Source organism: Triticum urartu, chromosome 6A, assembly GCF_056163025.1.
Source record: "Triticum urartu cultivar PI428250 chromosome 6A, HENAU_Tu73, whole genome shotgun sequence".
NCBI classification, from domain to species: Eukaryota; Viridiplantae; Streptophyta; class Magnoliopsida; order Poales; family Poaceae; genus Triticum; species Triticum urartu.
In genome coordinates this window covers 527034344-527048563 of record NC_141878.1, presented here as the reverse complement: position 1 = coordinate 527048563, position 14220 = coordinate 527034344, and the positions used below count along the sequence as shown (strand labels likewise).

Below are 14220 nucleotides of genomic sequence, written 5' to 3'. Positions count from 1 at the left end.
ATATCGGCTCCCACATATTGTACAAAGATCTTTATCGGTCAAACCGCATAACAACATACGTTGTTCCCTTTGTCATCGGTATGTTACTTGCCCGAGATTCGATCATCGGTATCTCAATACCTAGTTCAATCTCGTTACCGGCAAGTCTCTTTACTCGTTCCGTAATACATGATCTCGCAACTAACTCATTAGTTGCAATGCTTGCAAGGCTTTAGGTGATGTGCATTACCGAGAGGGCCCAGAGATACCTCTCCGACAATCGGAGTGACAAATCCTAATCTCGAAATACGCCAACCCAACAATTACCTTCGGATACACCTGTAGAGCACCTTTATAATCACCCAGTTACGTTGTGACGTTTGGTAGCACACAAAGTGTTCCTGTGGTAAACGGGAGTTGCATAATCTCATAGTCATAGGAACATATATAAGTCATGAAGAAAGCAATAACAACAAACTAAACGATCAAATGCTATGCTAACAGAATGGGTCAAGTCAATCACATCATTCTCCTAATGATGTGATCCCGTTAATCAAATGACAACTCATGTCTATGGCTAGGAAACTTAACCATCTTTGATTCAACGAGCTAGTCAAGTAGAGGCATACTAGTGACATACTGTTTGTCTATGTATTCACACATGTATTATGTTTCCGATTAATACAATTCTAGCATGAATAATAAACATTTATCATGATATAAGGAAAGAAATAATAACTTTATTATTGCCTCTAGGGCATATTTCCTTCAGTCTCCCACTTGCACTAGAGTCAATAATCTAGTTCACATCGCCATGTGATTTAACATCAATAGTTCACATCACCATGTGATTAACACCCATAGTTCACATCGACATGTGACCAACACCCAAAGGGTTTACTAGAGTCAATAATCTAGTTCACATCGCTATGTGATTAACACCCAAAGAGTATTGAGGTGTGATCATGTTTTGCTTGTGAGAGAATTTTAGTCAACGGGTCTGCCACATTCAGATCCGTAAGTATTTTGCAAATTCCTGTGTCAACAATGCTCTGCACAGAGCTACTCTAGCTAATTGCTCCCACTTTCAATATGTATCCAAATTGAGATTTAGAGTTATCTGGATCAGTGTCAAAATTTGCATCGACGTAACCCTTTACGACGAACCTTTTGTCACTTCCATAATCGAGAAACATATCCTTATTCCACTAAGGATAATTTTGACCAATGTCCAGTGATCTACTCCTAGATCACTATTGTACTCCTTTGCCAAACTCAGGGCAGGGTATACAATAGGTCTGGTACACAGCATGACATACTTTATAGAACCTATGACTGAGGCATAGGGAATGACTTTCATTCTCTCTCTATCTTCTGTCATGGTCGGGTTTTGAGTCTTACTCAACTTCACACCTTGTAACACAGGCAAGAACTCCTTCTTTGACCGTTCCATTTTGAACTACTTCAAAATCTTGTCAAGGTATGTACTCATTGAAAAACTTATCAAGCGTATTGATCTATCTCTATAGATCTTGATGCTCAATATGTAAGCAACTTCACCGAGGTCTTTCTTTGAAAAAACTCCTTTCAAACATTCCTTTATGCTTTGCAGAATAATTCTACATCATCTCTGATCATCAATATGTCATACATATACTTATCAGAAATGCTGTAGTGCTCCCACTCACTTTCTTGTAAATACAGGTTTCACCGCAAGTCTGTATAAAACTATATGCTTTGATCAACTTATCAAAGCGTATATTCCAACTCCGAGATGCTTGCACCAGTCCATAGATGGTCGCTGGAGCTTGCATATTTTGTTAGTACCTTTAGGATTGACAAAACCTTCTGGTTGCATCATATACAACTCTTCTTTAATAAATCCATTAAGGAATGCCGTTTTGTTTATCCATTTGCCAGATTTCATAAAATGCGGCAATTGCTAACATGATTCGGACAGACTTAAGCATAGATACGAGTGAGAAACTCTCATCATAAGACCCCGCGGAGGTGGTGCGTCACCGTGTTTGTGAGGAGGACGCGCACGTTCGTCGCTACTTGTTTGCGTTGGAGCACAGGTTCTCCAATACCTGGCAGGTTCTCCAGGGATCTTACTGGAGCTATGATCCCGTGATGGTTTCTTCTCTGTGGGTGTCCACCGCCCACGCCGATATCCGTCATGTGCTAGGGTTTTAGTTGTATTAGTGATATTATATGTATGACACTATTCAGGATGTATTAGTGATAATATTCGACGATGTATGGATGCATGAGATGATTTACTTTTGCTTATTGAATGCATGCTAATTTGAGTCCTATAAGATATTTTGAAATGTATATCTTGTGTTGCTCAAATAGGATATGTGCTTGCCCAAGTGGCCGGTCATGTTTGCAGGTTACACCTCCGAGTGGCCTATGTTTTGCCGGAGTGTTGATTCATTTCCGTTCCAGCAAATTTCAGGCGCTCGATATGTTCTATTTTAGCAAAGGTCATGCCGGATTTTTCCGTGAATTTTGGCATGACTTGTGCCAGAAGATGTAGGAAATATCGAGCGCCCCAGATTTGTGTGTTGAGTATCCTGATAGTTGTCTTCGATCGATTTTCAATTAATGTTTTAACTATGAACATAGGAAATGTTTGACGACGAAAAGGATTTCGGTATTTGCAAATACTGCGAAGACGAGCGCGACCTGTGCGACGGAATCTTCCTAGATGATGATAGGTGCTTCAGCATCAAGCTGGACGAGAACTTCGAAGTGGATACAGTAAGTCACAACAACAAGTCTTTTTTCATAATTAAGCATGACATTTGCTTCATTTGCTTCAACTTATAATTTAAGCATGACATTAAGCATGACAAGTCTTTTTTTACTATTCTACTAGCGTATTCCCTGCCATGCAAGAGTTTTTGTATTGGATAAGATAGGTTTCAGTCGTACTATGGAGGAAAAGAAAGTTTACTTGAAGACCGAGCATGGTTATATTTTCCACGCAAAATTATACAATTCAGACGACTACACCTATTTTGGATGCAAAACATGGCGAGCACTATGCAAGACTTATGCATTTGAGCCTGATATGGTTATCACCTTTGATATTCGTCCGGAAGATGATATTGAAGGTAATACCGACATCTGGGTCGATGTGCAGATGCCTCCAGTTATACCATTATGTAAGTTTCTCAACCATATTTATGTCTTTGATATTGTTTATTCAAAAATAGTTGATAACTAATTTGTATTGTCAGCTTATTTCGGTGCAAGCAAACATGTCCAGCGCTTGGTAGACAAGACCTACTACTGTCCCGAGGCTGAACTAAACTGCGAGGAGCTAAGTCATTATGTTTCATGACTTGAGGATCTTGATACTGTCAAGACAAATTTTCTTCTTGCATTTAGAAATGTTAGTACTGAAAACGTGCGACCAATAATGTTCGTAATGAACTACGGTCACATCTATTTAGGAATGATGGTAAGATTTTTACTATTTGTCCTCAGTGCATCTTTTCCATACATTATTTTTAAAGCTAAACTTCATTGCTAAGTATGTTACCATACGATGTTCTTCAACAGGGACTCCCGATGAATGTTGTGCCTTATGGGATCGAGACTAAAGGTACCATGAGTATTATTAGCTTACGGCCAAGATATCCTATAGATTACTTTAGTGCATTCAAGATTAGCGACAGATGCTTAATAGTGCAAGACTGGACATGGAGAAGCGCAGAGAAGTACTAGGGGGTAGCAAACAGATGCGCTACCCACGATTAGGAGACAGGTTCATCTGCATGCTCCAACTTGATCAAGGAGGAGAGCTACACATGTTTGATGTTATTTTACCTAAGATAGAGCAACAGGAGTGATTAGCTAGCTAGAAACGAGTTTGATGATGATGATGTGCTACACTATTATTATGATGATAAAATAGCTAGTGTTGGTGGTAATGACTATGATGATTATTATTAGCTAGTGTTAGTGGTGATTAAATAAATATTGTTGGTGGTAATGACTATGATGATGATTAAATAGCTTGTGCTGGCGCATTAGATTCAAGTGGAGGCAACATGTGGTGCACATCGAAAGTACTACTAGTCCAAACTGATCAAGTTTGGATTAGTAGTATACTTTTGACATGCACCACATATTGCCTCCACTTGAACCTAATCCACCTTCATTTGACACACTGTTATGGACATAATGATGTAAACCTCATAACTGGTATTGTACCAATATTTATACGATGGCGCATAAATACACTAAAAATAAAAAAAATAAAAAAGAAGACTAGTAGCGATGGAGAGAAAACACGCTGCCAGTAGTTACATTAGCAATAGCGTGGGAGTGAACAAACGCTGCAGCTATTTGTCCTAGCAGTAGCGCGTGCGGGCACGCGTTACTGCTAAGCAATAGCTATAACGCCTTATTAGTAGCGCGCCTACCCGTACTACTAGTGAGCACAAAACCAGCGCTACTGCTAGGATTTTCCCTAGTAGTGATAGTACATCTAGCCCGATAACTACAAAATAACCATGTTGGTAACTATAGTACATCTAGTCCGATAACTTCAAAAGCTACCGCCGTCTCGTCTTCATGAGCTGGACACAAACCCTAGCAAAACTTAAAGCACCAAAAAACAGAGTCCTCCCGCCGGCAAGCGCCGGGATCCACTGCGCACCCATGGCAATAGCGCCACTGATCGACGGCGCTGCCGACGGGAGGTAGAAATCCTAGCCGCCTTTTCGTTCGTTGAGGTAAGATCCGTGGGATTACATGACATTCTATGTTATTTGCATAGGAGTTGCAGAGATATGTTTCTAACTTTTTTTTCAGGATCGAAGCTATCATGATGTTTGTACGTAAAACTATCAGGTCTACGATTTATAAATTATCGTATTATTTTCGTAGCAGTTAATAGTGTATGTTGCAAACAACTTTTCTTTCCGAATCAAAGTTACCGTAGTATTTTCACGTAAATTAATGGGACCGCGGTGCGTAAAAATAGTGTATGATGCATCAAAGAAATCCGCGAGAAAAACAACCCTAGAAGTATCCATGTATATACAATCAAGAAAAAAAAACCTTTTCATACGATGTTTTAGCGTATGACGTGCATATGATTGTATAAATTATTTACATAAGGATTTTATCTAACAGTGATTAGTTAGTATGGCACATGCATCAAATGCAAAAGATATTGGATATGCGCTGGTAGTTGAAAACAACGAGTTCAAAAGAGTTGATCGCTTCATATTAGACAACAAAAGCGTTTGGTTGAGATGGTTCTCCTGATCAGCTCACTGTTGGAAGAGCGGAGTTCGATGCCCGCCCAGAAAAAACGAGTCGCGCGACTAGTCCCACTCCTTCTCTCTCTCTCTCAAAAAAAAAAGTCCCTCTCCTTCGCTCGATCCCCCACCTCCCCGCTCGCGCTCGCGATAGGGTTACAGGACCGCCGCCGCCGCGCCGCCCGACAGCCCGCCCCGGCCGCTCCTCCGTCCCGCCCGCTCACCTGAAGCCGCTGGCCTCGACGCCCGACGCCGCCTCGCCGGACTTCGCCCGGGCCGTCGCCTAAGGTGAGCTCTCCTCTCCTCCCCTCCCCCTCCCCTCCCTGTCTTCTCTGTTCTGTCCCCCATGCCTCTCTTTTCTATCAATTTTTTGTTACAAAATTGATGGATGGATGGACTGATGAATGGACGTATTATACTCCACAATCTCTCATGTTGTAGTTGATCATGGTAATGCCACCCTGGGCGCAGCCTCTATTCCTTCTTGTTCGTCCCTGTTCCTAGTTCTTCTCTGTACATGGAACAATGGATGGATAGATCATAGATGGATGTAAGTTTGTTTGGTAGGAGTAGATGATTTGCTTGATGGCTGAAAGCAATTCAACACACAGTTTCAGTTCAGGGACATTGCAGACATTTCAGCACACAACTCATCCCATAATCTCAGACCACAATCTCAGAAAAGAACTCGATGGCTGATTCTGTGGGAAGTTTCTCAGAAGCTGATTTTGGAGAATCAAAAGCTGAAAAGAACTGGGCCCCAGTGGCTCCCCGCCCCCCTTACCCTCCCCGATAGTTATTTTAGGTGTTTATAGGGGAAAAAAACCTCCAGCAGCGCCCCGATCCCCTCCCCGTTTTCGTGGTCTCCCGGCGCAATCTGGAGCCCGAGCTACCGGCGCGTGGACGCCAAGTGCTGATCGAGAATCCTCCTTGCCGCCAGCAAGCCGCCGCCAGGTTCGTCCCTTCGCCCAGCTGGATAGTGAGAGGGAGAGGGGGTACCCAGGGACGCCCAGATCGGCGCTGGCGGCGCGGCTGCTCGGGAGCAGGGGAGGCTGGGCTAGCCGTCCGGCACGGAGAAGCATGAGGCAGAGGAGGTGGGCGGCGCTGGGGAGGAGCGCGGCGCAGACGAGGCGCCCCGGTGCTCGTCGGAGGCGCGAGGCACTGCATGCTGGGCTTGCTGTTCCCGGAGCAACGCTGCAGCGGCTTGGCTTGTGCTGCTTGAGTGCCGCTGCTGCTGTGATAGACTGGGAGAGAGAGTGAGCGACGCTTCGGCTGAGATGAATGATGGGCAAGCCGAGTGCCTGGTGGGATTTTGGGTAGTCTCCAAAACTAGCAGTTTGGAGGTGAAGCTAGGAGTGGAGCTCTCCCAAACATGGCCTAAATGTTGAAATACAGAACTTTTTCTGAGGATCACCTTGGGGTCACTTGGTTGCAGCTCTCCTTTTGTACACAGCAATTTCCTTATCATTTATTCCCTCCCTATCAAAATATAAGACCTTCAAATGTGTTGAGTATTTCTAAAGAATGATTTTACTTTGATTATATTTTCAAGCCAAATGTATTTCTGTTTATGGGCACTACTCTGAAACAGGCATATATGCTATTTGAATTGAAAGCATGCTGCAAAGATTTAACAAAAAGAGTAAAACTTCTGTTGGAACGTTCAGCATTCTGCAGATGCCGGATAGTGCAACTAAAGCGTAATCAAACCACAAACATTGTTGTTAGCATGGGCCTTCTTTTCCAGTTAGCAGTCATGCACTCAGTAATTCTCATATAGTTTATGTCAATTCCAGGGTCCAAAGCTATGGTTGCAGATGAAAAACTGCCAGCTTCTGGAGATGCTAACAACTCAGAGCAACAGCTTCATGATACTGGTCTGTACTATTAACTTATCTCCATGTTTGATTTTCTCTTCTCTGAGTTGCAAAATAAAGTTGGTGTTTCTCCAGACATTAATCAGAGTGGCTTAGCTGTTAAGCAATGCTGCCAGATATAAATTGCTTCAGTTTGTTTCTAGCTAGGTCAGTTTGGGCAGCCTATATATTGAGGCCATGTGTATGTGTTTAGAAGGTACTAAGCTTGTGGCAGGATGTAGCCTCTCAAGCATGAATAAAATACAAAGAGCACATGTGTGTATCATGGTTTTCGAGTCGCGTGACTAGTCGTCGACTAGTCGATGAGTCGCAAAAAAATGGCGACTCAACTTAGTGTCGACTCATGACTCGAGTCGTGACTGCAGGCTTGACTTTTTCCGAGTCGCTACCCCAGAACGACTCATCGACTTGAAAACCATGGTGTGTATCATGTGTATGTGTGAGTAGGGGGTGGGGGGATGGAGTGGGGGTGGGGGTAGAGCTTGAGTGATTCTGTTCTAACATTTAGTATCAGGAGTTGAGCGATTCAACTCCAACAGTGACCACCAGCCATTTGGCTGCCTTTGAATTTTCCTCATCTTTTACTCCCTCCATTTGTGACATGGACGTGCTATCTGATATGCAGCTTTAGCATTAATTCTCATGTGACTATGCTAGTAAAACTTTATGAATTTGTGATATTATGGAATATTTCCATGAAAAACATAATTGTGTTAAGTCTCACATGACCAGACTAAATAATTTTCAATACAACATGATACAAAGTTAGAGAAGTTTGAATGCACACATTCTAGGACAACATGTTAATAGCTGGACCCTTAATGTGTTACTGACAAGTAGGCATGGGTAGCAAAACACCAGTCAAGGAGAAATAGAGGAAAGTGAACATGAACTCTTCTTTTTGTAAACATTGTTTATCGTGAAGTGAACATGAGCTTGTGTAGGCCACCTGATTTCATTTCTCATAACTAAACCTATGATATGTCAATGAAGTTTTCTGATGCATGCCCTGTGTTGAACTTTTGACAGCAGTGTAGCATGTCATGCCTGTTTGGTCCTTATGCGTATTTTTGCTATTTTTATTCCACAAATGCTTTTGTAGATATAAGCACATGGCGTGAAGCTTCATTTTTTGGCAGACACAAACTCACGTGTGGAGGATATGTGGAAGAAAATGAACAGCGGTTTGCCTGCGAAGATGCCCAAACCTGCGATGGTTAAGCTCAAAACAGCAGCAAAAGAAAAGAAACCTAAGGCCACAAATGTGAGTAATCTTTCTGGTATTAAGTTAACCGTGTGGCAAGCTGATGCTCAAACTGTTATGTTTTATGTTTCTATTTATGGTAGCTTTATTTTATTTTAAAAGTTGCATTTTTTATCCTGTAGAACTGGATGACCATTCTGGGCCTTCCACCAAAAATGGCTTCTGCAAATGATCAAGTCCCAAAAAATGAGCAACAACAGACACAGCACAAAACAAGTGAGGATGCTAAAAAACTTGCGGCAAACGCTCTTGCAGCTGTTAGAGATGCCGCTACTGCTGCATCTGGAAGAGGGAAAGTGGAGGTAAAGCCGTACTGTCAGCATCATGCAGATATTTTATTATTGTTAAATTCAAGTGAAGCTTCCATCTAAAAAATTGTGCGAGCACATGGCAAATGTGTAACAGCTGTTGCTTTTTTACATTGTTACTTGCTGTTCCGTGTTCATTCTTGTAGAGTAGCTTAAGTTCAACTGGCAAAAGCTTTGGAACGACCCTGATAATTGTGGATACAGATGACCAACTTGTGACACTTAGTATGATTTGTGCATCTGGTTCCACATGATGTGGCTAATATTCTAGTTTTGTATGACCCAACAGATAACCGAGGTAAGGGACTTTGCTGGCAAGGATATTGAGATCAAGAAACTCGTAGATGCGGATTCAAAGGAAGCGGTTGAGAAGGCCAGTGCAGCGGGTGCCTCGCCGTCCGCTGTGGACAACATTCTGGAGCAGATAAGGAAGAAGCAGAAGCTGAGTGTCCTGGACAAGACGAAGAAAGACTGGGGAGAGTACAAGGCAGAGAAGGGCGTGGAGGAGGAGCTGGGGGCGTACAAGAAGAGCTCGAATCAGTACCTTGATAGGCAGTCGTTCTTGAAGAGAGCCGATTACAGGGAGTACGAGCTTGAGCGAGATGCGCGGTTGTCGTTGATGGCGAAGCGGAAGAGTGAGAGTATGCAGGACGATGATGCCTAGGCTTTGATGAAAATTGCTATCATGTTGGCAGCACTTTGCCTTTTGTTGGAGTACTTCGTGGAGATTCTTTTGAGATAAATGGCAAAGACGTTATTTCATCGATTCCTTGTCCTCTTATTATACATTCAGCTGGTCAATGTGAGTGATTTCCTGCAAAAAATAAAAATAAAATAAAATCGAGCGCTAATGAAGAAGAGGCAAATGGGTTTCTCGATCCTTTATTCCTACCTGCTAGGGTTGATAACATTTCTGAAACTGCGACAGGACCCAGGGGTACAAATTTTTAAGAAATTTGGTACCTAGTACTATGATTCTTTTTCTGAACAAGGCTTCAGATCAAAGTTAAAAGACTGCAAGTACGTATTACAACACCAGTAGAGAAGGAAAAAGTTCACTCGTTTAGAGATTGTATATTCGGGTTTAGAGATTGTACTTCAAGTCTCTTGGGCTGCAATGACTGGATTTAATCTTGGTCTTACCAAAAGCGTAAAAGTATAATTGGTTTACATATACCCTTGTGAATCGGATCAATACAACCATAAACACCGGATCATCTCTACTTATATCGATCAGCGCACGCAAGACCCAAGGCCAAAGACCAAGAACGCGAATGCATTCCATCTCAAGCTGAGCCATGGGTGCGCCCCTGCCTCCGCCCGCTTACGCCGACGGCGAGCAGACGGACTTCGTCCTCATCGAGAAATTCGGCTACGTCGCCGACCGCGAAGACGCCACAACCGCCACCTGCCTCCTGCAGGGCCCCGACCTCAAGGCCAGCATCAAGGTCACATTCTGCGCCGCCTGCCCGCCGCGCGTCTCCTACTTCTGCGTCCACGCCACCGAGTACGGCCACGGCGACTTGGACCTCGACCCGGCCATCCTCGCCACGGAGGGCCCTTCAGCCACTACACCCAGCTGCAGATCCGGATCGTTCACGGCTCGTTCATGGAGGACGGAGCCGTCACATTCGATGGCTGGAAAGCTGCCAAATGCAGCATGGCGGTCGACGCCCGCTCGCTGCCTTTGGCGGAGGCGTCTTGGCAGCACACGGGACTCCTCGAGCTCGATTCCTCGCAGATTTCCGTGTTGATGCCAAGTCTTGTGGTCGATGAGGGTACGGTAGCATTCGAGAGACTGCACGTTGGCCTACCCACCCTGAGCCTGCGAGACGACAACCTTGTTTATTTCCTCGCCAAGATCGACTACCGGGACATGGAGCACACAGCATATGTGCTTGCTCTTGACTTGAGAGACAAGACGATGAAGGGCGTCGCTGAGTTTGGAGCCAAAAACACAATTGGTTTGGGCCAGGCGTTTATTGCAAGTAGCATCTCCAAATATCTCAAAGTTGCTCCAGGGTAATTGATTATGCTTTGCTGCTGCCACTATTAATTTCAAAGATCCTTTTACTCAACATATTATGGGAGTGCCTAGAACTCATCTAGCTGAGTTATAATATGGTCCCATTCACCTGATGTAAGCTGATGTCACGTGATAGTTGTCCCAGCCCGCTTTTGTTTTCTTTTTTGAGACAAAGCCCGCTTTTGGTTGTTCCTCGTAACCAGGCTCCCGAAATCCAATGCGGGTGGCGTCTATTGGGCTGTCAAATTGATTTAATTCCCGCACAGGCCGTTTGGGCTTTTCGGCCTGTTCACAAGTCATTGGGTGTTAAAACAAGCCGGTCCATTGGCAGATGCAGCACTGTATCACGTGGGTCATAAAAAAAAAGGCCGGAAAAGCGCTTATATGGGATCATGAACTCACGATCTAACAATGCTAAATGCGTGCTGTAAGCCACCACAGCTGATGGGCGTTGTTACACCATGAAACTTTCAAGAACTATCTACCATGAGAGATCGAACAGTTTTAGTACTTTTTTCTTGAAAAATTATATTTAAAAAACTTGAAAAAATCTTTAGAAATTCCCTGAACATTTTTTGCATTTATGAACAAAATTTGAAAACATGAACATTTTTGAATTTGTGAACATATTTTGAACAAAACAGAAACATTATTTTAAGTTCCCCAACTATTTTGAATTTGTGAACAAAATGAAATAAAGTGAATTTTTTAGAAAACAGGAAGATTTTTCAATTTCTGAACAAAAATTTAAAAAAGCATGAGCATTTTTAAAATTCACGGACTTTTTTGAATTCATGAATAAAATTTCAAAATAGGAACATTTTTTGACGTTTAGAACGTTTGTGTAAACACAAAAATTTGTTCAAATTTGCAATTTTTTTTTGAAAATCATGAACATTTTTTAAAAGAGAAAAAACTTGAAAAAAGAAGAAAAAGGAAATGTAAAACGAAAGAAAACGAAAAAGAAAAGGGAGAGAACATGTAGTTGCAACCACCCTAAAAAGTTGCAACTGCGACTACCCTAGATAAACTTGCAGTTGCGAGAGGCCTTCAAAAACTTGCAATTGTGACTACCCTAGAGAAACTTGCAGTTGCGACCGGCCTTCAAAAACATGCAATTGCGACTACCCTAGAGAAACTTGCAGTTGCGACCGGCCTTCAAAAACTTGCAATTGCGACTACCCTAGCGAAACTTGCAGTTGCGACCGGCCTTCAAAAACATGCAATTACGACTACCCTAGAGAAACTTGCAGTTGCAACCAGCCTTAAAAAACATGCAATTGCGACTGCTCTAGAGAAACTTGCAGTTGAGACCTGCCTTGAAAAGTTGCAATTGCGACTGCCCTAGAGAAACTTGCAGTTGCGACTGGCCTTCAAAAGCATGCAATTGCGACTACTCTAGAGAAACTTGCAGTTGCGACCGGCCTTGAAAACTTGCAATTGTGACTACCCTAGAGAAACTTGTAGGTGCGATCAGCCTTTGAAACACTTGCAATTGCGGGTACCCTAGAGAAACTTGCAGTTTGTGGCCGGCTTTTGAAAAACATGCAGTTGCGATCCCCTAAAAAACGACTACCCTATGGAAAACATGTAGTTCTAATCCCATTTAAAAATAAAAAGAAGTCGAATGAACAACCACTGCCCGTCGATTTAGGTTTTCTTAAATAGAAAGAAAAAACCATCATGGGTCGTGAGCATCGTTAACAAACAATCAGAAAAAATTGAAGAACATGTCACAAAACAACGAGCCGCGTGTAACGTTCATTGGACAACCTACATGAATCCCGACGCAAATCGATCTGACGGCTGATGCAAATAAGGCATAGTTAAAACTCAGGTTGTGAGATGTAAAAATTGAAAAATAGCACAAATAAGAAATTCAAGACAAACATACAAAAAAAGACTAAGTGGGCAAATGGAGGAAAAGCTCACGAGAAGTACATAAATGCTTGCCTTGACTCTCCCCGTTCTGCACAATACACCGACGAAACGAGGCCAGGTACATAAATGCCGACCCCGCCCTGACAAACTGGCCCAAGACGTGCCACACACTAAGAAAAACAGATAACAGGCCGCACCCCACATCTTCTCGACAGCAGCACAAATCTCAGCGCATTCTTACATCAGACAGACGTCAACGTGAATGAGACCACAGATAAATCTCAGCTAGCTGAGTTTCAGCAAAACCGATATATTATTTGCCATGGATATCAGAAACATTCGGATTGCCATGCTTGCCGACTAATCTTGCCACCTCGTGTCAACTAAAATTGTCATAAAAAACATTCGGGTTGCCGTGCTTAAAATCCTAACATTCGAAATTTATCATTTCTGAATTGATTATGCATATGCTTTGCTGCTGCCACTATTACTTCCAAAGATCCTTTTACTGGGTATATTTGCCATGGGTACCAGAAAAATTAAGATGCTATTTTTTTTGGGGATATCCAAATTTAGCAGATCAATGCATATCCATTGGGGACATCGTAGTGTAGGGATGAGGGTGAACTATCTAAATTGAACCAAAATAAGATACTTCACACAGCTGATTGTGGAAGACCCTGGTGAGGTCATAAATGAATTAGTATGTATATACATGTATGGCTATACCTACTACCTAATACTTAATACCTATTTATTAATAATTAATAATAATATAGGACAGTGTGTTTCTTTGATTTTTCCATCCGTCATGATAATTGCCTATGAAGTTAAAGGAAATTACCCACTATTGCCACCTAAAGATGTACTACCTCCGTCTAAGTTTATTAGCCCTCATTGTATTATTTGGTCAAAGTTTGACCACATAGTTGACTAGAAAAACTATATTGTTGGATTCGTATTTGAAAGTTTTTCTAATATTATTTTTGCTACGTAACATATATTTTATTAATTAAAATCATGGCCAAAATCTGACCCAAAATACGAGGGGGGCTAGTAAACCAGGGCAGAGGTAGTAAATGGTAGGATAATTTTTGTTCCGCACCCGCGTCCGTTATTAAGGATATGGTATGCACTTGGACGAATCCGCCGAATATGAATGCGGATACGGATTTTGTCAACCAAATATCCAACGGATATGGTATCTGTCGTGGTGGGCGCACGACAGATGCCAAGGGATGGCTAAAGATAGGAGGAGGCTTGAGGGCACTCGTGGGCTCCAGAGGCGAGGTCGGCATGAGCGAGCGCGGGACGCAAGACATACCCAGGTTTGGGGCTCTCTGGAGAGATAACACCCCTAGTCCTGCCGAGTGTGATTTATATGTAACAGTACAGAGTTGCTCCTGGAGCTATAAGGAGGAAGAAGGAAGGCAGGCCAAGGCTTAGGCTGCTCCTTCTCTTCGGGTGTTGCTTGCTAGGCGTGTGAGTGGGTGGATGGGTGAGTGTCTCTCATTGCCCGTATGCGTGAGGGCTCCTGGGGGGTTTTTATAGGTCAACCCCCCAGGGGTACAATGATAATGTTACAAGGCCGTAGGGCCGGGTT

General features: G+C 42.9%; 1 protein-coding gene and 1 pseudogene across 2 annotated transcripts; both read left to right on the top strand.

Annotated features, from left to right (window-relative positions):
- The first annotated feature begins 5335 nt into the window (after positions 1-5335).
- LOC147966068 (craniofacial development-like protein) lies at positions 5336-9472 on the top strand. 2 transcript variants are annotated; one of them, XM_087528611.1, is made up of 5 exons: positions 5336-5549; positions 7058-7138; positions 8278-8402; positions 8525-8704; positions 9000-9472. In XM_087528611.1, exons 2-5 carry the CDS (start codon positions 7069-7071, stop codon positions 9372-9374), a joined length of 750 nt encoding a protein of 249 aa, XP_087384737.1. In that variant the 5' UTR covers positions 5336-5549; positions 7058-7068; the 3' UTR covers positions 9375-9472. The 2 variants fall into 2 exon arrangements, with proteins under 2 accessions (XP_087384737.1, XP_087384738.1); XM_087528612.1 differs by having other exon boundaries at positions 5349-5549; positions 8241-8402.
- A 351-nt stretch (positions 9473-9823) lies between these two features.
- On the top strand, positions 9824-10877 carry LOC147966067 (uncharacterized; annotated as a pseudogene).
- The last annotated feature ends 3343 nt before the right edge of the window (positions 10878-14220 follow it).